This window comes from Ascidiella aspersa, chromosome 6 (genome assembly GCF_963924565.1).
Source record: "Ascidiella aspersa chromosome 6, kaAscAspe10.2, whole genome shotgun sequence".
NCBI lineage: Eukaryota > Metazoa > Chordata > Ascidiacea > Phlebobranchia > Ascidiidae > Ascidiella > Ascidiella aspersa.
In genome coordinates this window covers 32,277,249-32,303,313 of record NC_139452.1, presented here as the reverse complement: position 1 = coordinate 32,303,313, position 26,065 = coordinate 32,277,249, and the positions used below count along the sequence as shown (strand labels likewise).

Sequence of the window (26,065 nt, the reverse complement as noted above, 5' to 3'; positions counted from 1 at the left end):
AAATGGCCTTTAAATTTATATTTAAATCTCAAATTTAAATCAATTGAAAAACCTACATTTGATTTGGCATATGTAGTAAGCTTTAGTTGTACAGTTGACATTAACCGCCTCCCATCCATTAGTTCCATAAGAAAGTGCTTTTTGCTGACAAGTTGTTTTATTTAGTGAAGTGAAGTTTGCTGTTGTTCCATCGCTCCACAACCATTGCTTGGAATTCCATTTGGCTCCAAGTAACACTTTATTGTCCACTATCAAAAGAATACTTTTATCTAAAAAAATAACTGAACTATTGATAAAAACTTTCAGAAAAAGATGTATATTAAGTTCTCAAAGGTTGTTCGTCATCTTCAAGGCCGCAAATAATTGTTAGTTTTAAATTTATTTTATTAATTATTTATCATTTTTTGGACTACATTACTTCTCAAATTTACTTTCATAAACATTTTTACCTGGTACATAGAATGTTCCAACTGAAAACTTGTGATTGTAATAAACCTCACCACTGACGTCTGTCAAGCGAAACGAGTAAATATCTTGTGTACTTCGTTGGTAAATATATTTTGCGTTATGTCCAGGTGTTGGTGATGTATTTGCGTACAACATAAAATCAAAATACCATCCTGTAAAGTAATGCTTTAATAAAAATGTCAGTGAACTATGTTTAGCTGTTCTATTATATAATTAAAGTTGAGAAATCAGTTTACCCTCAAAGTACTGGAAAACAATCTGTTTAGACACCCTGTACAAATTTTTGTAAGTAATGTAGTGTTTCCAATGCAGATAATTGATAGATTGATGATAACTAATTATTGTATTCATGTGTTTGGCAAATTTAAATTAACTATGTTTGCAAATTATTTCTTACCATCACCAGCACACGATGTTCCATTTTTAACAGCCCATTTATATCTTCTTTCAGCAGCATAACAGAAGTATATGGCAGTTCTTCCAGTTGCATTTCTGTGTAAATGTTCAATTGCATGAAACTCATGTGAATAATAATGTGAGAATATGATTTAATCCAGATGACTCACGTGTTGTAAAGGTCGACGTATGACAAGTGTCCCAACCTAGAAGTGCTTTTCCAATCACCAACTTCGTCAGGTAATTTTGAGTATTTGTAAAACAATGCTTTATGATAATAATCGTAGGGGTTGTAGAAAATCCAAACTCTTGTGAGATCTACGAAATAAATTCATAAATGTTGTTTGGTTAAGATTATATTTTTGTCTAAGTTATTTAACTAGTCAAAATTAACATTGCACAAACGACAATATTAAAAAAATGAACTAAAAGCACTTTACTTCTTTGACACTGTAATCTCAGTATTCATTTCTGTTAATTAACTACAATAGCACTGAACAAAAAATCGTTATTTGAATCAACCTTTCGATATACAATATAATTTATATAATACAGTGTCATTTGGCTTGTAGAAAATCCAAACTCTTGTAAGATCTGTGATATAAATTCAACAATGTTATTTGGTTCAAATATTGCTATAATTACCAGCAAAATTTTAAAACATAATGATAAACCCTTTTTTAGTTTAAGTTATTTAACCCTTCAAGATTAATATTGCACAAAAAAAAAAGATTGAAAAATTAAATTAAAACACTTTACTTGGTTGACATTGTAATCTCAATATTTATTTCTGTTGTTTCACAACAATAGTACAGAATAAAAAAGTCGTTTTTTCAACCTTAACCTAGCAATATATAATGTTTTTATTTAACCTGTCCGTAAAGTGTCAGCCATCGATGTTGTTATTTGATTTGTTTTCACATCATTATTCACCACTAGATGTCCTCCCAACAATGAACAATTGTTTTCAGCATCATTTGAATTCAAAATATCATTTGACAACTTTAACACCTTTGACCCAACTCCACTTACAGCTGGATTGCAAATTGCTGAAATAAAAATGGTTAATAATGCCTTTTAATAATTACTTATGGAGAAATTATACTAAAAACTTTTCCATTTTATGAAAACCTTTTTCGATTATACTTTTTTTATTTTACTAACACCTGAACAATATAACTTTAACTACTTTTCTTAAAATTTAAATGCAAAATGAAAGGTTTACCTGAACAATGATAAGACAAAAGGCTAGTAAGAATTAAAACAGAAATCATTTTGCTACAAGCATTTAATGTCAAACTACATTGAAATAATTGAAATAATTGTAATGACACTTCAGTGCTTCATTATAACTTATCAATAAAAGGAAACTGAACAAGGAACCTTATATTTGTTGTCTTAAAGTGCGTGGTAATTTAATAATGACTCACCTGACACATATAGTTCCTGGTTCCCACATTTCCTGATCTAAACAACTAATCAAGCATATTATATATTTTTCTTGAGAACAATATATTTAAAGCCATATTTCCCCACACATTTTCATTTTTAATAACAAATGCAAGACTCATTGTTAACTGCATGTAACCTATCATAAGAAAGATAAATATAGACAAACCGCAGTGAATTTACAAAATTCTGTTGAATAAGTATGCAAACAGGACAAGCTAGAAAATCAACTAACCTGTGGTGAGGTTCGAACTCACTACCTTGGCCATTCCGGGACCGTCGCTCTACCTACTGAGGTACATGGGCTCAGAGGGGAGCGAGTCATGAAACAACCATACGCCGATGCCTGCTGCATCCTGTTAGTACAAGCAACTTCACATTGAAAAAGTATGTTTATTTGTTGTTTTAACTTTGTCCTGTTGACCAAGCATTTATATTTGTTTTAGACAATAAGAGGTATCGTCCTGCTGTTAACAAAGTGAATTTACCTTATTTAATATTCCCTTGATGAATATATTTCCTGTAAGACTAGTTAGTTAGTCATTTTTAAGAAGGTTTGAGTTTATACTTCTATAGCCTTAGTGACAAAAATGTGATGAAAAGTACTTTCATCTATCGAATATTGTATTTTAATCTATAACTATATCATTTTCAAGTGCAGTAGCATGTTTATATTCTCCAATCAAAAGTGTGAATTTTCAGAACGTTAAGAATAAATCACAGTGTGTTAGTCATAATTTTAATGCATAAAATTCATAAGAGATTGATTCATTCGGTTAGTCTGTTGAAGAATTATGGTGTGATATATTCATTAACATTGTTTTCAACTTTTGAACCAATTGAGAAAGTATAAATTTAAGTAAATCTTGTTAGTTTTCATAAGGATTGTCCGGTTGTTCATAGATAGGATCTTGCATGGAATCTGAAAGTTAAATATAATATAGTTATTTGTAAATGAAAAGTGTAATTGAGACATAAAATGCAACACAGAGGTTTTATCAACCTTAAAATTAAGGCTTTTATATAATCTTATTTTTAAATGAAATGTATTTTTTTTTTTTTTTGTAAATGTGAACAGCAGAATTAATTTAGGTCAGACACAATTAAAAGATCCAGAAATACATATAGCACATATTTTTTAAATGAGAAGAACATATTTACACATATATATATTTCACCAAAAAAGGCATCATCAGACACTTATTCTTATACTGTTGCGTTTGTTTATTTAGATGTATTGATGATGCCTTTGTATTTACAAAAAAAACTAAAATTCACAGTCTTAACTATTTATTCAGAACTCTGCGAAATGTGAACTAACTTATGAAATATACATGCTAACTAAATGTTTGTAACCCTCTGTATGTTTATTGCCCCTATTATGTAAAATGAACTAAACCATATACTATGTGATTTTAATGTTTTGGAAACACAACGGAACCAGCAACAGTATCTGGAACCCAAACCAAACAGTTTCAAATTACGCGAATCTACATTTCTCACTAATATTTCGAATAAATTTAAGTTTCGAATAAATTTTAAGATAATAGCTTCAATTTAAAATGAAATCTACATTCTCACCATAACCAACAGTAGCGTTTGTTTTGCCTATAAAAAGGAAGCAAGTGAGAGACAAAAGTGTGTGTCATAGACTTCATATTTGTTTTCCTTGTGTGGGGATTACTTAATGACTCACCGGAAACAGTTCCTGGTTCATAGACTTTCTGATCTCAATACAATACAGCTTTCCATGTCAACGTATGTAGGCATACAAAAAATTGCTATTATATACATTATAACCATCCATTTGGCATATTTCCTCATATATTTGGGACATTTTAAGTAACAAATATTTCAATTAAACAATGCAAGAACAACATGTTTATATTCCCAGAACAAGTGTTAATGCTGGCCCAGTGGAGATTGCAAGAATCTCAACTAACTCCTAACTGCAAAACGTGGACTATCTGGGGTTTGTTGCATTTTATGTAGAAGGTATTGTATTCATTTATATTACTGTTTTTTTATATTTAACTCAACTATTTCCAACAGGCCAATTATTTATTCTATTGAATGTGATATAAAATTGAAATAATGCTCTTATTGTCCACCACTATATTCATGAGACGTATACCTTGTACTCAACATGTTTTTCATCTCATTGGTCAGTAACACAAAATTTCTGTGGTTTATAGCTTCTAATAAACCATTGAAATAACTTTTAGCGAATTATTTGAAGGGCCTTCACCTATTGTAGTTATGTGAAATACTTTTTGTGTCTTTTAAAGTCAAGGTCTACTATACGCATGTTACAGTTAAAAATAACCTGAATCAAAAACTCAAGTTCAACTTAAATGTGTTGATTTCGTAGAGTTCTGCAGCCTGGATTTCAAAGTAACTAGTTATATAAAATACTTTTTGTGTCTTTTAAAGTCAAGATCTAGAAATAATTTAGTTGTTATTGCACTCTTACATTTTGCGGCCTTAGCGGTTGTAAAATTTGGTAATGCGCATATTGGACTCTGGACTCTGGCAGTTTTATGTGGTCTTACTCGAGTCAGATTCCGCAGCCCTGCTTATAACTGGGCATTTAAGACACCAATCAAACATCATTTAAATTAAATTTTTTTTTTAATTTTATTTATTGTCGTTATTTACTTACAAGGGCAAGGATATCTTCTTTACAGATATTTATATCGTCATTACTGGTAAAAACAGAATAGTTTCTTTTTCATAAAGTAACGTTTATTCAAACTATTTTGTTTTTTCTTGACTCCAAAAACATCACATTTTTTAAACCTTTTTTATTTCATGTTAATATAGACACCAGATCGCTAAAACACAACAACCATTACCACATTTAAATTGCTCATATTACATTCAAATCAATTATTTTTTACAAAGCACTTTTGACGACACTTGAGTGAAGTTAGAACGGCATAACATGAACAGCATCTGTAAAAATATTATTACTTAGTTGAAACTATTAATAGTTGAAATGATATTGTTACTCAATAGTGAAAATGATAGTTGTAGTACCTTAAGCTTAATGTAAAGATATTATTAAAAATAAAACTTGCTTTTTGGTGTAAACGAAGTTATATGCCAATGTTTTGGGAGTAGACACTATTTGTTTTTCTGTGAAGTTTAACATACCATGTTTTGATCTTCTTGTATTTTAAGACTAGTAATTCCTTTAACAAAATCAACTGTACCCTGATGAGGTCAGCTTGTGTCAGCTGCCGACACATTGGTTTATACTTCGTTTACATCAGAAGAGCGGTTTATATCTTTTGTAAAGATATTATGTTAACAAATTGTTATTTAACCTAAAATCTTAGGTTTGGTTGGCAGAAAAAAGTTGGGTAATTTAAACATTTTTTCTATTTGAAGGAAAAATCCTGGGCGGCCTTGAGACTTAAAAATTTCATTTGATTGACAGGTTTATTTTTAAACTTGTGACGCATAGAAACCAACTATGTTGTTTTTGTTTTTCACAAATAAAACTACAATAGGTCGTACACAAGTAGAATGAATAAAAATACACATTTAACAAACTTGAAAAAGCTTTTGACAAGTTATGGCAGCTTCATACGTAAAGTACTTAACTGAAATATAATTCAATCTAAGTATATTGTAGGGTTGTGATGTCAACTGATCTATGCTTTCGCACTTACGCGATGACGTCTGTGTTATTTTCAAATACTGCGTTGTTGCACATTTATTTATTATACGCATTCTGCGTCGAAGCAATGCGTATCGCACCCGGGGTAGCATTGACCAGTTGACATCACAACCCTACAATATACTTAGATTGTATTATATTTCAGTTAAGTACTTTACGTATAAAGCTTCCATACCTGGTCAAAAGCTTCTTCAAGTTTCAATTGGAAATTTGTATTGGGTTTATAAGTTATCGGGATTTGACTTTAGGACCAACTATTTTTGGGACTCACAAGAGTTACTTCCGTAAGTGGCATCTGCCTTATGCTAACTAGCTCCGCTCATCTATAGTTTGAAACTGGTTGTTCGTTCATCAATTAATACAATTCTAACAAGCTTTAAATATTATGATTAGCTCGCGAGTTAGTCACGCAACCTGAGTTATTGGAGTCTAAAAGAAGCGTCAATTAGAGCGCCCAAGATCGAGTAACAATTTAATTTTAACCCAACTAAGTCTAGTCCCACAATATGACAACAAAAGTACATTTAAACCAAATGTGTAAAATGCCTTTTTACAAAAACATCAACATTATACAAACTTGTACAACTCACGTGAGCAGAGAGCATAAGGGGCAGATGACGGGCAGTAGCAGAGGTGAGTTGGTGAGAAACGACGCTTCAAGCAAATCGGTTTCCTCTGGCCTTCACTCCAGTGGCAGAAATACCTCCGTGGGGTCAAGCAAATGTAACTTCGCGCGTAAACTTCAAGCAAAATAACAACGAAAAGTATATAAATTTGTTGATATCTTCAGGTAGTTGCACACTTACAAAATGAACATATTTTTTACCATCACCAGTTTCAACTAGTTTGGGATCTTGGTTTGAAAAACTTGGGCTAGACTTTGACCTAGAAAATAAACTAGTTTCTTGTCCCACTATACATCCCCTGTACCCATTCACGTTAACTAAAATAAGGTTGTTTAGCAGCAATCCACTCATAGTGGTGTCACCCACTGTATCCGAGTATAAGTTTCTAGCTATATTATAGTTTGCATATGAATAATGCTCCAATACTGCAGGCACTGTTATTAACATCCGTCAACAAAATATTGTAACAGATGTAAATAGTAGTCAATGCAAAATATTTCATTGTCTTCGTAACATAAATACAAAGGCCTAATAAAATTTAAAAATATACACTTCAGGCAATGGTTTGAATATGTTTAACACAATGATAAAAAAAAGTAAAAACATTAATTTCTTGGTAATTTAAAATAAGTGTTTGGCACACACGTTTAACAATTTTTTGTTTAATGCTAACAGTTATAGATCCAATGCCACAAATCCACAAGCGTGGATTGAAAATATTCCACCTCATGCTGCTTCATCTTTATGAAGCTTGTTGCCTTACCAGCTAACTTTATTCTGAGCATGCGCATGTCAGACTCAGGGCTCCAGTAGGCTTACTTAAGTCTTGCACCATGTATTATTGATCATAACTTTCAACTTGGTGGTTAAAAAAATGGTTGATAGTACCAACCTTTTGTAACTCTGCATTTAAACAACTGGTACTAAGATTTCTCTAAAGGTCATAATTATTTTTCGAAAGAGTCATTTTACAACTTTATAAACTAATAATAACATATTTTCCAAACGAACAACCAGTGTTGTGATGGATCGAGTTGATGATTTTTTCAAATGATGTAGGTAAGTCACTGTTTTAAATGACTTCGGTTAAAATTCAGTGTTTCCATTAAATATTTTTATAACAGTTTTTGCACATAAAACAATTTGCGTTTTTGTTACTTTTAGTTAAGTTTTTGCTTATAGGCTAATCAGAAAAGTTTACCAATTTTAATAATTTAACATTTTATTTTTATGTCAATTACTTCACTTCAATTTGATTTGCTCTATGACTGCTCGACTGTAACTTGGACAATTTATTGCACAAAATGACTTGACACTTAATTCAAGGGATTTCAAAATGCCAACAACCGTAGCCTATAAAGTAAGTGACAGTTAAATACTTTTGTATCTTTCCTTTAAAGTAACTTACAAATGTTTCCAACGAATTTCATCTGGCAAGGTACGATCAACAGCAAAGTAATCAGCAAGGAAATGTTCATCACGATTTCTGCATAAAATAGACTGAAAATCCATATGTTGTTGTTGTAGGCCTTAATGTGAAGAAAATAGGATAAATTTATGTTTAAAAAAAGCTTGCTAAATATTTAATTTCGTAACATATAACCAAATATAATTGAATGTTCAACAAAAAAACTTAACCAGTTATCTAGATTTCCTTGGGTCAAAGATAAGCAAGTTCAAAATATAAACAAATTTAATTATTTAAATACAAATAAATGACACGAAATGCCATATTTTTTGCAATTTTGTATTTAATACGCACCTAGTTATAGTCCTTCAAATTTCAAACACCTACAGCTGACGACTAGAACTTAGCTCCAAGCTTGTTTAATTGCAGTTTGTCAAAGTTTAATTCGCTGTTTGTTTAAACCACAAAACCGCAAAACGCACCAAACAGTGATCAGTTGAAATGACTCACAGGAAGTTTAAATGAAGTCATACTTTAAATCTAAAATGCGAACAGTTGAAAATAAACAACTCCATGACTAACCGGAATAATAAGTTTAATAATTTAAAGATTATATACAAATTTTATACATAATTAATAATGAAGTTAAAATTTCATGAGCAAAATGTAATCCTTTACAGGTTAACAATTTAAATGGGGAAGTACCCAAATGAAAAATAACTTTATTTTCAGGGTGAATCCCCAGTTATAGTTTCTACCAGTAAATGGCGCTAAAGAGTATTTTCTCAAATAAAAATATTTAAGTTGGATTTAGCGTTCGACTTTCGGTCAGTAATTTGGAAGGATTTTGAAGAAAAAATATATTTTTGAATTGTTTGCAGGTGTTATTCTTTCCGTTTTTTTCATATTATTTAAAAAAAATCCTAGTTTGTAAAATTTTTGTTAAATTACATCAAACCGGTTTTATTTGGATTTTCAAGTATATTTTTTAATTTTTCTAGATTTGCCATGACCATATTCTTCCAGGTCGTTTTTTTGTAAGTATTTATTAGATATAAAGATACAGGAACATGCTGTACAAAATATAAGCGGCAGACGTTTAAACAAGCAAATTTTAAAAAGTACAAATTTGAAGTGCTTATGGATGGCAAAGAACTGAAGAAACAAGTTGAAGCTAAAAAGGTAAAAATTATCAGTACATTGTACAAAAACATCTATAAATTCAACAGGTAGAAAAATATGAACTCATTTCACAACATTACTAAGTAATTGCATATAAAGTTACAGCGTAAATTCTAATAAAAAGCTACTTGCATGAAAATAATACAGTGATTAAAAAGGCATTAAAAATTAATTACAAATCCAATATTAGCAGTAGGAACAAACACTACTGTAATATATCTTGATTTGGTTAAAAAGGAAATAGTGGAAAATTACAATGTACAAAAACTAAAGGTAGTAAACGGATTAAACCACAATTATTAAACATAAATAAAAGTGATCATTAATGCATATTTAAGTACAAAACTTAAATTGCGACAAAAGTTAGGTAATAATTTGAAGATTTCAAACGGAAGAATTACGCCAGTGCGCAGGAATGTTATACCCGATACCAAACTAATGCGGTAATTACTTCGCGTAAAAAGTTAGACAGCGATTTATAGAAACTTTAGTGGAACATTCCTTCTTCGAGATTAACAAGGTTGGATTGCGATTATTTTCTATCAAAGAGAAAAATGTATGAATTAGCGCAAAGTCGTGCAGAACACAATTTTTACGCATATTAAATTGATTTAGAGTATAGCATTATAATAAATCAAAAGAATTTACTGCGGGTGCAAACAAAAGAAAAAAAAAACATTTTATTTTTTTACAAATACTAAGTTGTGTGTAAAATTAACATAGCAGATTTCAAAAAGTTTTTAAGTCATAACCATATCATACAAAAATATATTGATTAGTTGTGCACTTCAGGCAGATAATAATATCTTGTATCAGTATTGGATCATTTAAAATAAAACAAGATATAACAGATAAGGCATTAAACGTTAAGCTTTTATTTCAATTTACCGTGTTATAATGCTTTTAAAAATTTAAAATATAAATTATTTAATTACCTTACTTTTAGGAATTACCAGATACCAAAGAATCAACTTTAGAAGATAGCTCGTTAATTTTCGAAGTCAAGTCGTTGTGCATGTTTTTAACCTGAAACAAAAAAAATCGATGTTATGCTACTAAACTATTACTTAACACTAGTTCTTCGGATAAAACAATTTATTATCACTTGAAGAAAATCAATATTTTCTTCTAAATAACAGGATCTGCCTGGATCCGATCCTGTACTTGGTTTACAATATTTACATTTAAATAAAACAATAGAAACGAATTGCCTTCAAGAAAACAAAATCAAATCAAAATATCCAATCTGTTATATTAAATTATCAAGCTACATTAGTTTTACATATTAAATATTAAAAAACACCTAAATACTCACCGCACGGGCGATGACATTAAGAGAAGCTTCTTTGTTTTGATTTGAATCGACTTGCTGGATATTAGAAAGCTGCTCAACCTGTGAATGTGAATAAAAAACTTGACACGAAGAGGTAGATTAATTTAATATCAATATAAAATTAAGATGCTTAGCGGAAAATCAGTTTTACATAATAACAATTTTCAATTTAAATGTGGCCACAATAGATTCATTGTTATTAGAATTTGCTATTTAGCTTGTTTATACAAATTAAAAAAAAATTGTTAAAACTATGCTAAACATGTTCAAAACACCGTATACAAAATTGTTTACAGGCTTACCACCGAATAAAATCACAAAAAGTTATTTTTTGCAGCATATATTTGTAGTGTTTTATCAACGTCTGGTGGCTTTAAACTGGTTAAGTACGGTTGTTTTTCTAACATTCCTTAAACTAATATTGCCTGTCAAAATTTTGAAGGAAGCACTTTTAGGTATATCAGATGTAGCGCAAACTTTTCAAAGAAACTTTATGCAGTTTCAACCTTACTAAACACCCCCCCCTCATGAGATATCTTAAGCTTCTCCAATCTGGGTAAAATATATCAAGGATTGCCCCAGCAGTATTTTGTGAAAGTTTAGCCTTTTTTACTTTTCGCTGCTGGTCATGCTGTGTAGGGTTGCGGAGTTGAACTCGGGCTCGAGTAAAACAACGCTAGATTACCCGAATCCCGAAACCGACGTGCGCATGCGCAGTACCCGATTTAACAACTGATATGGTCACCAACTGGAAATTGTAAAAGTGAAATAGCATATGGTGGAATATTTTCCAACCATGTTTGTGAGTGAGTGAATTATACTACACCACTATAAGAAGTGGTTTGCTGAATATCCACGTTATTTAGTTACGCTAATTAGCGGCGGAATACAGGCTCGGGAGTGGGGTTATTTTTAACCGACTCCGCAGACTTGATGCTGATTAGGGACCCAGGTTTAAAAGATTTAAGAAACGCTTACCTGGCATTCCATTGGTGTAGATGTTGTAGTTTTAACCTCAGTCGGCAATTCATAGGATTCAGATCCAAGCCTAAAGATGTGTAATTAGTTAGTAACTTAGTACTGTGGGGGTAATACACAATAATTACAGGATGTTTTAGTTGTAAAAGCCAGCTATGTCCGATGAAAGATTCACACAAAAAAGTTTCACTATGGCCGAGGTCGTGAGTTCGAATCTCACCACAGGCTTGTTGTTTTTCTAGCCTGCCCTGTTTTTTGTGCATCATTGATCGACAGATTCGGTGAGTGTGCGATGGTTTCGGTGAACTATACAAAAAATATGTAGACCGGATGCGATACCAAATAATGTCATTACCTCAAAAACACCCAATTTGTTACATTAAAAGTACAATAGACTTGAATTTTTGTCTTTTTAATGTAATATATTCGTAGAATTATATTTATTTTACTAAAATATATACAATAGATTGCAAAATACAAATTAATTTAACATCGGACATTGAATCCGATCAACGCCCGGCATCTAGTAAATGCCGAAATAAATCGAATAAGATTAATAGTTTTCTGACAACTTACGAGTAGATTTGCTGGTCTCTGGCTGCTCTTTTGGTTACCTTAAAAAAATAACAACTAACATTCGTGAAAAAATCTAATTTTAACATGAAAAATATTATAAAACATAAGAAATTTCTACAACGTCCGGGTGAAATATATAATATAAAATCAATTTAATTTTTCCAATAAAATATTCCAATCAAGAAACAAACATTGAGAAGGCTATTTTATCATTGTGAGTCACGGGCCAGGGGGTCGTGGTTTGGCCAACTTTGCTTTAAACAATACCCATCTGCGTCAGCGGCTCTTAACCGAAAATGTAATTACGACAAAAGTATGCATTTTTTTACAACTGCTCATAAAGTTTAAGACTTAAACGAATTGTAGCCTATACTTTTAAACAGTTGGGCAGAACACTTGCAGCATTGTGACGTACAATGAAGTCCAAAGTAGACCATTACTCTGTGTTACGTCACAATGCTGTAAACTACGGAACTGGCGAAGTTAGTGTCGGTAGTCGGTTCGGATAATTTTGCCTAACCGGTTAACCACATAATAAAAATTAACTATCAGAACTAAAAAAAAGCAGCTTCGAAGGGCTAGATCTCAGCTATTAACACACATATGTGTGAATGTTTCATTGAATAAATGATATGGTACTGTGGATCCCCTTCTATGAGGTTGCTTGTACTAACACATTGAGCAAGCATTGGCGTATGGTTGTTTCTCGACTCGTTCCCTTCTGAGCCTGCATAGCTCAGTTGGTAGAGCGACGGTCCCGGCTTGACCGGAGGTCGTGAGTTCGAACCTCACTGCAGGCTAGTTGTTTTTCTAGCCTGCCCTGCTTGCATCATAGATCAACAGATTCAATGGCTTTTCGGTGTACTATCAGAATTTGTGCAAAAGTTTGGCCTTTTTTCGCATTATATCTAAGTTTTACAATATATTCACGATGCATTACAACTGGCTCAAGACATAATAAAAAATTTTGCATTTTGTCACCCTGATAAAGGATCCGTCAGTTGAAAGAAGGAGTGCTTACCTGGCATTGCATTGGTGCAGATGTTGTAGTTTTAACATCAGTCGGTGTAGTTTTAACATCAGTCAATCTACAATAGATTGCCAAGTACACTTTAATTTAGTGGCAGATTGGCGCCGATATTACCACTTGGCATCTGGTATTGACTACGATTCAATATTATTATCTGAATCTAGTAAAAGTCAAAATAAAACAAATAAAATTACTAACTTTCTGACAACTTACACGTAGCTTTGCTGGTTTCTGGCTGGTCTTTCAGTTACCTTAAACAAACTGGCATTTGTAAAAAAATCTAATGTTACCATGAAAAATGTTATAGAAAACACTGAATAAAAGCAACAATGAGTTGGTTGGCAGTCAGAAAAATTTTGAATTATTATATTAAAAAGTAAAATTTATTATATTTAACAAACACCCAGCCAAAAGACTTGTATGTATAATAGCTTAAAATCTACTTAAGAGGGTCGGGCAGAAAAGAGGCTCTGAATTGCATAATAATATAAACGTGATTCCTTTTAAAAGAAAGCTGTAAATATTCTTGTTTTGACAAGTTGGTAAAAGTAGCAACATGTGAGGATGCCTTACAAGTATAACTCGTTTACCCAGGTCTGCTTTAATTAAAACCCTCCTTATTCAGTCGTTACCTGAACAGGTCCACGTTCGACTTTGTTTGGTTCAGTTCGTTCCTCGGCGCTGAAGTAAAGCTCGGCTGTGAGTCGGGTTACGACCGACGGAATCTGCTTCTTCTTGTTCGTTTTTGTGTCAGAAGTGCTCGACGCAAAGTCGTAAGCCACCATGTGGTTCACTCGGGTCAGTATCTGCAAAAAAGTTACATGAAAACTAGTTCAGTATATGTTACCAATGTTGTACACAAGTCATTTCAAGATCTATGTCAAAATCACTATTATAGTGATAAAACCTCTATAAAAATTCAACCAGAAAACATATGTAGGCTTGAAGGCCTAGTTGAAAAAATTGATTGGCTTACAAAAGTCAAGGATAGGTGTAGGAACAATTAATGAAATACAGTTAAAATATATATTATCTCATTTTTCCCATTGTGTTTTTTATATTAAGATCAACCCTTTTCAAATATGCTTAATCTATTGATTTGCTTTATATAATGGCTAATTTCGATGCTCAGTTTTTTAACCTTTTATTTTTCTAAGTTTTATGAAAACTAGTCAAACATTAGAAAAAGTTGTGTATGTTAGCTGGGTAATGTTTTTGTCAGGTGTCAAACTATTGTGTTATCCACCAAATTGTGCAATAGTTACGAAAATGGTTTTCAAATTTGCTTCATTTATAAACAGATTTCATCACTATCTTTGAATAGCACGAAGAGTTGCTTTTCTAGCCTGGCCTTGCTTGGTCAAAATCCCTAATTGATCAACTGGTTCCGTTAGCCCTTCCAAAGGCTCCAGTGTACTGTGATATATAAGACGTGATCGCCAGTCAGTACGAATTCTTAAAGGACAGGCCACAGTTGTACACAATTGTGTATGAATGCTTAGAAGCGATTATTTTTCCATATAAATGTGATGCTAATTAATTTTGTTTTATGTATCATTGATTCATACACTAAAATTGAAGGGCCAGTTCGCAGTTGTACAAAATGAAAGTGACTAACTTTGAATACTAACTGTGTTTTACTGGTGGAAATTAAAATGTCAACAAATAGAACGACGAAAACATTTTGCAAAGTACCATGATGGTGAATGAAGTTAAATCTAAAAGTTGCAAGATTACATCACAAAATGTGACCCAGCTAGATTTTATTAAAGTTATGAAAACAAGCTAAATACCTAGTTACAACATCTGAGATGAAAACCTGCTTAATCTAAGTTTTAAAACTGAATTTGTAACTGTTCAAAACAAATAAGGGCCTTAAACTTGAGCATTGAAGCACCTGCATAATCTCCTTTTTGTGTCCCCACGATCGTAGACACTTGCAAAGGTTTTGGATGAAGATTGAACCACTGCCCTTACTTCTCCACGAATAATAATCTTACAAAGGAAAAAACAAACACAAACGAGTAAAAATGTGACTACCTAATTAGACCTAATTAATAAAGTTAGTCTAAAATGTTAGCAAAAGACAACCTTGCTACCGTTTGGTTGTTTTTATTTTCAAATACAAAAAACGTTTTTTGGAATTTTTTTTTTTAATTTAAAACAATTTTTTTAATTTATAATTTAAAAAAAAATAACAAAATATGTTTTTTCAAATATTTTTGGAATTAAATTGCAAAGTAACATTGAATCTAACAACACTCCTAAAAACTTGATCGTGGTAAATTTTTTCACAAATGTTTTAAAATTTTTAGTGATACCTTCCACCGTAGATTGTCCGATGAGGAAATCAGCCTCGACCGGAATCGTGTAGGTCTCGATTCCATCCACCTGGTCGTCACCGGGGGGCGGCATACAGTCAACAGAATCGCTTTGAACTTGATAAGTGACGCCTTTGTCAAACTTTAAACCACGACAAGCCTTTAAACATACAACACAATATGCATAATATTATAACTATAATTTCACAAAATTATTTGGTGTTTAATGTTTTGTAATCAAGTGATCAATTACAAAATACAGAAAATTTGTTTGTGTTTAAAAAAGGTTTGTGTTTAAAAAAACGTTTTCATCTTGGTAAAATGTCAGCCCAAATTTACAAAATCCGTCTGAAATTTCGTAATCAAGTGGTTTTCCAACCTTTTGTATTCTTAGACCCTTCTTCAAAAATGATTACAGACCGTATTTTTACGACTGTATCTAACCAGAAAATTTAAATGCAATATTTTATTCAAATCAATCAAAATAATGCCTAAATTTAAAATGTTGTAGTTATAATCTGTTTCAATAATAACTTAAATTTTAATTTAATATTTCCAAATCAGTAGTTCTTAACTTAAAATAAATGTTTCCTGTACAAAAAATCAAAATGGTAGCAGAAAATGAATTGGTGTCAAGCAATAATTTATTTCTAACAACACGGTAGTTCCAGCATGTTTCTACTTTTTTAACCTGGATAATAAAGTACAGGCTTTTCAGCCATGGTTCTAAAAAAAACAGCCATTAAAAATATTAATTAAAAAAATTGCCATTTTTCAGCTAAAAAAATGAATTGGTGTCAAGCAATAATTTATTTTTAACAACACGGTAATTCACAGCATGTCATGCCAAAATACTTTTTCTAACCTGGATACAAAAAATTGTATTTTTTTTAATTTAAAATGAATAAGAAAAATTAAAGTAGATTGTTAAGTAATAATTTATTTTCAGTGAACAACGCAGTAATTTCTCACATTTTGTGCCAGAATACTTTTTCTAACCTGTATAAAAAATAGCTTAGGCTTTCCAGCTAGTGAGGGGCAGTTGTCAGGTCTGAACATCGCAGTTAGATCCTTGAGTTTGAAAGGTTCATCGTCTGATGCGTACAACACATCATCCTCTCCACCGTGCGTGAGAATACAACACACAAAGCAATCGTAATCGCTGTGGTCGGCTCCAGAAACTTAAAGGGGGAAAATAAACAGATGAAGTCAGGGTTGGCATACAGTTTTAAGGCATTTAAAGATTTCATGCTTTTTTAAAGTCTTAAAACTGGATCACTTTACATTTTTTTTAGTGTATTTGAGAACAAAACAGAACACCGTCGTCACCACGATAACATATACAGAAAATATGCTTTGTTACGACACTTTCTAAATGCCGCTGCACATAAAAATAAATTCATAAACTTTTGGAAATCACAAAAGGTTTTTTAAAAAAATTAAAGGCTCCGTAACACTAATGTAAGCCATAAAAAAATGTTATTTTTTACAATAAAATATCAGCAATAAACAATATTTGTTAGAATCTGTTGGTATTTTTTTTTTAAATCTCTTATTCTTTTTTGCAGACATAAAAGTTGTATTTAAAAAAAAACTAAAAAAAATCTAAATGTTAACAAAATGATACAGAGGACATCTATAACTTTATTTAAGTTTTTTGCATACTTTGTTCCATCCATGCAGTGATTTCCTTTTCAGTTAAGTCGGTAAACACACGAACAGCTTTAAACCCGAGAAACTTTGCCGTGGATTCCAAGTTTGCTGCGTCGATGTTTGTTCCATCGCGCTGCTCCAGTTTGTCAAATTTCTGCAACAAACAACAATAATCAGTTTCAATGTAACTCCCAAAATGCTTATGTATTTGATTCAAAACAAATAATAATATTTAACTGATTAGTAAAAACAGGTCTGAAGTTTAAATCATTCCCTAAAAATCAACAATTTTAATGTAATTCCTTTTGTATATGATTTTTTTTCTTTTTAAGGGCCGAACAACGCAAGTTCTGAAGAAATACTTACTGATTTCTCATTTCAGCAAACCAATATGAATGACTAGTTGACTACTAAGTATTTTCTGTAATAATATTTAGACTGATAAAAAAAAACAGGTCTAAAGTGTAAATAATTTCTTAAATCCAATTTTTCTTAATTATTTTTTCTCCTCTAGTTTGTCAAATGTCTGCAAAAAACAAAATTATCAAGCAATATTTTGATTTTTTCTCTTTTTAAGGGACGTAACTCATGTTCTAAAGAAAGAAACATATTCATGCGCGATACGGCCGGAGCAGCGATGGTTCTAACGGACCTTTCAGGCACAGTAAAGGTAAAATATTTTTTTTTTACAAATATAGAACATAAAAAAGAGTGAATACATGCAGTATAAAAAACAAATATTTTTTTTAATTTATTCATCTTTGAAATGTTCTATGTTTATGTCATATTAGGAAACTCTATAAGCAATGAAATTGTTTTGTTAATTATGTTTTCATTGCAATATTAATAAATTTCATGTTGATTTTATTGAATGTTCTAGCTTTATATTTTATAAAACATGTTTCTCCGGATTTCGAAGCTAATTTGAAAAGACCCATCAGTTCAAAAAAACATCACTATGTAATAAGTGTGAGTAAACACAAAGATAAACTTAACTCTTGCAACATAAAACTAACAACAAGAACAATGTATAAATGCGATTTAAAATATACAAAATTTTTTGTCAAAATAAAAAAAACAAAAACAAGTTGTTTCATAACCTTACTAAAAATAAAGCAAGGTTTAAATACATTATTAATTTGAAACATTTCGATTTACAAAAATATATGTGAATTTTAAATATTTTAGTAAAAGCAAAGAAATCTTTAATTTATATTTTTTTATTAATTGGTTAGCATTTTCCCCGAGGCAAGCCAAAATATCTTTATAATATATCTTTATACCATACCAACCCTTTGATTAAAGATGACAAAGCAGCCTCTCTCATTGTGTTTCATGTCGTATTTAAACTCTTCGTCCAAAGAAAGTTCCAGACTGGATTCTTGTGTTTGACCTTGGTCATTCGATCGAATGACATCAGTGGAACTACTTGTGTTAGCAACGCCACCTACATCTGTTACATGAGCTTCATCAAGAATCCTGTGAGTAAAAATTCACTGTTATTAAATAAGTCACTTTAAAAACAGGTAGTTTACATGATCTTCACTATGGCTGGCTGCATTAAGAATCCTTTGAGTAAAAATTCCTTTAATTGTAAAATTGTTCTTCCGGCAAAATTTTATTACAGTACCAACGTTCCGAATATCTATTCAGGCAATCTTCTTTAGGGTAATATAATTGCAACTATAGGATAAATACATATAGTTACCAGGCAAACAATAAAAGAAAACTGACAATGGACCATGTTCTAAACCACAAGGCAAAAAAACAAGAAACATAACCGGACAATGTAAAAAAATAAGGCTGCAGCTTTTAAGGCCCGCTACTACACAAAAAATGACATAAAGATGCAAGAAAAGTGTCTTGCTTAATGTTCATTACGTTGGCATGTTCATGTATTCCATGATTCCAGAAAGACCAGGCGATGTTAGTCTACCTTATTTTTTACTTTATTCCCAGTAAATTTGACACAATTAAAAAAAATTGCAAATTTTAAAAAGTCTTAAAGTTAAGTTATTTGTTATAAATGTCAAACTTTAAATTTGGTAAACTAGTCCAATTCTGGGTGATATTTATTAAGCAAACAACAAAAACCCTAAAATATGTTTCTAAAATACAAAAGTGAAGTACAATTGTAACAAACCAGGACACAAGCTGTTTAATGGGGAACAACTACTTACACTAATATTAGGTAGCGAAAAATAAATTTCAATAAAAAACTTAACACTAAATTCAACCCGTAACATTAAAAAATTAAAGCATGACTAGTATTTAATGTAATGATGTATTTCATCCCACAGCAAGTCAAAATCAGACAATTACAACTAAACACATGGAGCATTGAACTAGTTGTAGCGTTTTCATAAATATTATGCAAGTGAGATTCACTCACGGCGCAAAGTGCTTGATTGAATTTGATGCATTTTCTTGCTTGAACTCAAATCCTTCCACGTTTTCGAGCGTTTGAAACACGTCTTCTGCTGCATCGTAATCAGGTCTGGATTTACAAAATACACAATTTATAAATAGTATCAGGCGGCACCATAGTAACAAACTCCGATGAGAACGACTGGCATAACTGTTCTTCTGGAGTTGACTTACGTTTAGCAAGATTTGCACATTAATTTTGATTTTGCCTTTAATGCTTTGCTATCTGCACTGATATGAAAATGTGACCATACATCAATAAAACAGACTCTCACGTATATTAACATTGTAGTTGGTAAAATATTGGTTATTAATGTCGATAAAATATTTCTTTCCACTCAACAAATATATTTTAACAAAACTCATAACCAAAATAATAGTTGTACAATTAAATAGATAAAACAGTACTTTTCATTCAAACATCAAGTAATTTCAATATTTCATATACATAGAATAATTTTAGTAAATTAAAACCGATAATACAAAGTAACATTCGTCTAATAAAAGCAAATGATCAATTCGAAAAGTTAAACAATAGAAAATTTGGTTGTGTTCGAGGAAATGCTATACAATGTATCAATAAGTTCATTTAAAAAAAATTATTCTCACTTTGGCCGTTTGTAGCATGTTTATGCAAAATATTATCACTATTAAAATATAATTGGTCAATTAAGAGTATTACCAGATTTAGATTAAAGGCCGTCAAATGAGATTTAACAAACACAGCTAAACAATAACTAAGCCTAGAATATTTTAATATTTAAAAGCAGCTCTTCTGGTAAACTGAAACTTCAAGTATGAATTACAATTACCAGAGGAGCTGTTGTTGATTATTATAACTATGCCTGGTAGCAACAGTTCATATACTGGAGTATTTATATTCAAGTTGGAACATTTTTTTGACATAACATTGAGTTATAAACTTACTGTGGTGTTAATTCACCAAATAAGGCATCTTTAGCTGAAACTTTAGCAGTGCTTGGTTTTGCTTGAGCTATCCTTCCCATTAAAACATCTCCTAAGTAAAAAATAAATATTGGTTTATATTTGTCTTGTTGATAAACAGTATTTTATTAAACCGGGGTGTGTCAAACATTTTCTTTTTTCAATGTTTTACTGTAATTTTTACAAATTAATAAAAAGTAAAAAATAAAGTAAGTGGTGATTGTGTGGTGGATGTATTCTTCCCATTGGCTGAAAATCAGGCCGGGAATGCCTAAAATGCCAGTACTGTTCATTCCTCGGACAACTGATCTCCCATAAGGAGCCTACCTGCAATGTATAGCTGACATTAGGTACAATGCAAATCCTACACTGGTCTTAGTCTTTGGGTCCACAAGGGTGTATATATTTTATAATTGTTGGAGAGTTACATTTAAATTAGTAGTTTTTATTAGACTTTAAAAACCTACCGAGTGTTTTTTAGTGACACATTTTTCGGACTTCTGGCATAAGACTGAGATAAGAACAACATCAACGTTGAAATAACAAGGGGGCCACAAACTATTTGTTCAGTAAAATTTATGAAAAGTAAACTGCCTAATTTTCGGGTAAATAAGTTAGTTTTGATGCTAGATTTTAACTAATTAACAACGAATAAGTGAGAGAACAAAATACCTGCTCGGTTTTTCTTGCTGGATGACACCAGTTGCTCACCAGAACCTGCTTTGTTAAAATATATTTTATTGTATATATGTGATAAATTAAATGACAGCTCCAAAAATGGGGTAAAGTGGGGATTTGGGGGCTTTAAGAATATATTTTAAGTTACATAAAACTGGAAAATAGATTAGTGATGCTTTCCTGCCATTGTTTAATATAAAAATTACAAGGTTTCTGTGTTTTTTAAGAAAAACGTACAGTATCGTGTTAGGGGAAGTCCCAGATTTTAGCAATTTCAGTGTGAAAACTTTGGGGTGTCTGTGGAGCTCCTAAATGTTGTCCAATTGTTTTGAAAACTTATGAAACCCCTTTTTATGTGACACATAATGGGAAATCAAGCAGGAAGCATAAATTTTCAACAAAAAGTTAAATCTGAACAACCCTAATGCTAGTATTGTTGTAGACCTTTTTTTTAACTGCACTAATCACGACTTATAACTTAATGTAATGCTTTTTTTGTTTTATAATATTACCTGACGCTATGTTTCCACTCAACTGAACATCCTCACTTTTGGAATTAAACGGCGATGCATCGGTCGTATCAGATCCAGAAGCAACAAACTACAAATAAAAGTTTGTTTCTATTGTTAGCAAACACTATGTTAATGGGCACTGGTCTAGAATCCTTTCACTAAATAAAACAAGTTGTCAAAATTGAAATTGCAAGAAGGGAAGTAAATATAGGAGAATAAATATCACAACAATACTTCATCTAGCCCAGGTTGGCAGAATCTTGCCAGCCTTCTGGTGACAAGCATTTTTGGCGAAAATTCTTCGGTTTTTGATCACGCCCCTTAAATGATGTGTTCGCCTAAGGAATGTATGAACCTTGCAATGTTTTGGTGATAAACAAGGCTATTAATAAGTTAATTAGACAACATTCTTCGGTTTTTGATCACGCCCCTTAAATGATGTGTTCGCCTAAGGAATGTATGAACCTTGCCATGTTTTGGCGATAAACAAGGCTATTAATAAGTTAATTGGCTATTAATAAGTTAATTAGACAACAAAACGTATCGCCGAAGGCGCAAAATTTTTTGTGACATCAAGTCATTAACAAATACATAAGGGACAAGTGAAGGTACAACCTGGGGCCTGGGGTGTACGTACATGTCTGCTTTTCTTGTTTTAAAAGTGTTACATAGATGTGAAAATGTGCTGCTCAAAGCCAAATTGAAAAGCAGGAAAAAATATTCTTTGGATAAATTTCCAATTTATATTGCTCGAAATAATGATGTTTATAATAAAATTGAATAGAAATTGTCACAGTCATAGTGTATCAAGCCCCATAGTATGCATATTACCTTTGGGATAGATTTGTTCAAAACAAAGACACATAAACCTAGCAAAACAAGGCTGAAGGTCATGCGAAGGGCGAAAATTTTTTGCATTTGCGTAAATAAACATCCAAAAATATACTTTAGGCCTTAGGGGGAGAAGCATAGCCTGGTACATTCTTAATATGCCGATGTGAATGTATACCTGTATATTTAACAGGAATGGGGAATTCAACTCAATATACAGGAAATCAACTCAATATAGAAGTACTTGCCAATTTAAAGTAAAACTGCCAACACGTAACAATTGTATGATCAAAAGGGTGTACTTTTTTAAATAATAAACAGTCTATATGCCTTACGCTGGCTTTTTCTCACTAAACAACGTGCTTCATATTACCATAATTTTTTTCAAAATGACACAACAAAATTAATTTCTGCTAATTGTAAAATAGATGTGATTAAATATGTGTGGAAACAACCACAAGTAAATTTAATGTTGGAAAAAAAAAATTTTTTTTCAAATTTTATTTTTTTACTTAAAATTTTTTTTGCACCAATTTCTTCGGTTTTCTGATTCTTCGGCCAACATAGTCGCCAAGTCGCCAGCATTCTGCCATACTGATCTAGCCTAACCCCAACAATTTACGTTAAACAAATAGTCTGGGTAAAGAAATTGACGCTGGTCTAAAATTCTACCACAATAGATATCTTTGGTTTGGGTAGGTTAACCTTTTTCATAATATTACTTGACCAACCCTAACCCAAATAATGGGCGTTGATTTAATAATTATTCTAGGAAACAATTTAGATTTAGCCAGCTAAATACCACAGTTGAACATTTTTTCTGTTGTGTTTTTCTGTTTGAAGTTTATTAAATGTAAGATATAAGTATATAAAAAAGGCTGAGAAAATAATAAAAGGCATGCACTGCAAACAACATTTTGGGCCACTCCCTTATTCATTGCAGAAGTAGGACTCTAGACCAGGAGTGGTTAAATAAACATACTTACAGGGGGAGGTGCATCCACTGCGTCCACCATCCTTGTGGTTTAAAATCCAAAATTTGGACAACGCTATTTTAAACACACAGACAGTAGACTTCTACAGAGGAATATAATTTAAAGGCTTAGTTGTATTATTATTACAACACCTGCTTCATATTAGTTTGTAAGCATATCTTAATTTAAAAAAAACATTATGTGAATGTATTTCTTAGGTAGACTTTCGTAAGAAATGAAAGATTCATTCATTTATAACCAAGATTAAAAAAGAGAAAACTAAGGGAGTTAGTTAAATTACTTTATTCACACAAACTTTGGCAAGTGAACAAAGTTTTTTTAACCAACCATAAAATTAAACATCCCCCACAATTTTCCCATAATTCACATTCGCGGGGAACACTCTGACCTTAGGTGCACCAAGTTCCCTGACTATTACCCAGACTATAAGATCTTGTCAAGATCTGCCATACTTTTCAGACAAATCACCCATTAATATCAAAATTAGTTAGTTTAGGTCCTAATAAGAACAAAATTTCATCACAAAAAGGCATATTTTGGAACACTACATACGGATCTGTTTATAGTTTAATGGTGAAAATAACGGCCCAAATAGACATGAAAAGCGACATGCTTTATTTTCAAACGTTTCGGCAAATTCTCATATCACTGATGATGGTATTAGAAATTGCCGAAACGTTTGAAAATAAAGCATGTCGCTTTTAACGTCTATTTGGGCCGTTATTTTCACCATTAAGGTATATTTTGCTTCTTAATAATAAAGCCAGTTCAGAGATTTACTGCTTAAATCAAAAACAAACTTGGATATTTTTGTACAAATACATTTATCAATGAAAAGTTATTCAGCATAAAAAAACACATGCTAAAATATTTATTGTCTTGGATATTGTCCGGTCCAAATATATAAAACTGCTTTCTTGAAGCCAAATATCTTTTAACGAAACCAGTTTAAGCTGGTGGATTTAGGAAAACAAAATAATAACCTTAACAGGAACTAAACAAAAAACAACTACCTAAAAGCAAAAAGTAAGAATTTGTTGTGGCAAATCACGAAATTACAATAATCACATTTCTAAATCGTATGAAAACTTATTTGGTCGCTGGTCTAGAATCCTACCACAACGCACATTGTTTGGGTTAAGGTACGGGTTAGAGTTTGGGTGTGGGTGGGTGAAGAACCCAAATATTGTCCGTTGATTTACTAATTGCTTTAACGCTGTGGTAGGATTGTTTTGCCTGATAACCCGAAAACAGACCAGCGCCCTTTTTTGTGAGAAAACAATTTTGTTGTTGTGGTAGAAAGAAATATTTTATCTTTGAATTATTTTTACAAGTTTCAAAAAATATAATCATTTAATGCTAACTTAAAACTCTAAATCAAGAATAATAACATTATAAATTTCACGGATTCATTAATTTATTAAATAAACCCCTACTCAATAAATAAAATATATAATAATTTTAAATAGGGTGTTTCCCAAAATCCATATAGAAGTAACGCTTAATTTTCCCAATAATTTTTTCTAAAAAATATAAAAAAATATTATTTTTTAAGTTGTAAAAATTTAAAAAAGTAATGAAAAACATTTTTTATTTACAAAAACTCTGTTTATTGTAAACAACTCTGTCGTAAGTTAAAAAAACGTTTTGGTGACGAAACACTTGCAATACTGACGTAATTGTTTCGCGCGAAATCTATTTATTTTTTCAGGGGTGACTGTAAACCTCCTTTTTTTTTAGGGGTGCATGAATTTGTCGCGTGTTTGGTTCACATATAACAACTAAGAAGTGAGACAATTTCACGCTATTATAATGTTCAAAGGGGAACTAAATATAAAAACTCATGGGAATATTTGTAAGCATTTAATCATTAGTGCTCTATGATTTAATAGATTTTAAAAATATTTTTTTCTATTATTTGCTTAAAATCCGTGCTGTAAGCTTTCTCGATTAAAAGCACAGTTAAAGCATTCTATTAAATTATTGTTAATTAAAAAACCGAACTCTCGCAAGATGCTTGTTTCAAACATCGAGGCATCAATCGTACAATGGTGGGGTTGGATAGTACACTTACCCTTTCTTGAAATACACACACGCTTTTAACAGCAACAATGTTTTGTTAGTTGTCTGACCACTCTAAAAACCTCTAAAATTTCGTACATTTTACTTTATATGAATCGGTATAGATTGCGTCTTGCACAGCTTAGATTTACAAAACCCTGCCCTGATTCACAAGCCAATAAAACAACAAATGTTTACTACAGAAATCAACGCATGTTTGTCTTGAAATCGTTTGATTCGTCAAAAATCAAAGGAGAATTAAATATTTTACAATTTAGGCTAATATTCTTTTAAAATTTCGTTAAGTCATTGATTTTTTATTCCCCGAAGGGTTTGGGGAAGATTTTGTGTTACTCATTATTTTATAATTCCAGCATTGAGTGATGTCTAATGAAATCGCGTTTTTGGTTCAGTTCTCGGAAATGTTTTTCAGCGGTTCTGCTAATAATCTTGATCATCGCCACAAACCAACTCTATCACATGTAACGGACTCATTAATAACAACACAAAA

General features: G+C 31.5%; 1 protein-coding gene, 1 long non-coding RNA gene and 1 other non-coding gene across 3 annotated transcripts; 1 reads left to right on the top strand and 2 right to left on the bottom strand.

Annotated features, from left to right (window-relative positions):
• Positions 1–11,524: 11,524 nt before the first annotated feature.
• On the bottom strand, positions 11,525–13,169 carry LOC146141311 (uncharacterized). Its single transcript, XR_014501283.1, has 3 exons — positions 13,123–13,169; positions 12,102–12,139; positions 11,525–11,595 (listed from the first exon to the last, which is right to left on the bottom strand). It is a non-coding gene; the product is annotated as an uncharacterized LOC146141311 (long non-coding RNA).
• Positions 12,827–12,901, top strand: Trnaa-ggc (transfer RNA alanine (anticodon GGC)). Its single transcript has one exon. It is a non-coding gene; the product is annotated as a tRNA-Ala (tRNA).
• Positions 13,170–13,748: 579 nt separating the features above from the next.
• LOC146141310 (caspase-3-like) lies at positions 13,749–23,514 on the bottom strand. The gene is made up of 10 exons (XM_083392879.1): positions 23,485–23,514; positions 21,668–21,755; positions 20,460–20,550; positions 19,498–19,602; positions 18,398–18,584; positions 17,118–17,259; positions 16,452–16,633; positions 15,453–15,612; positions 15,029–15,126; positions 13,749–13,937 (listed from the first exon to the last, which is right to left on the bottom strand). The coding sequence occupies exons 1-10, from the start codon at positions 23,512–23,514 to the stop codon at positions 13,749–13,751; spliced, it is 1,272 nt and encodes a 423-aa protein (XP_083249005.1).
• Between the last annotated feature and the right edge of the window lie 2,551 nt (positions 23,515–26,065).

Coding starts and splice junctions, on each gene's coding strand:
- LOC146141310 (XM_083392879.1), bottom strand. CDS start 23,514: ATGGTGGACGCAGTGGATGCACCTCCCCCT. Junction 21,756..23,484: donor CAGTGGATGCACCTCCCCCT/GTAAGTATGTTT, acceptor TTTTATTTGTAG/TTTGTTGCTTCTGGATCTGA. Junction 17,260..18,397: donor TTGTCATCTTTAATCAAAGG/GTTGGTATGGTA, acceptor TGTTTGTTGCAG/AAATTTGACAAACTGGAGCA.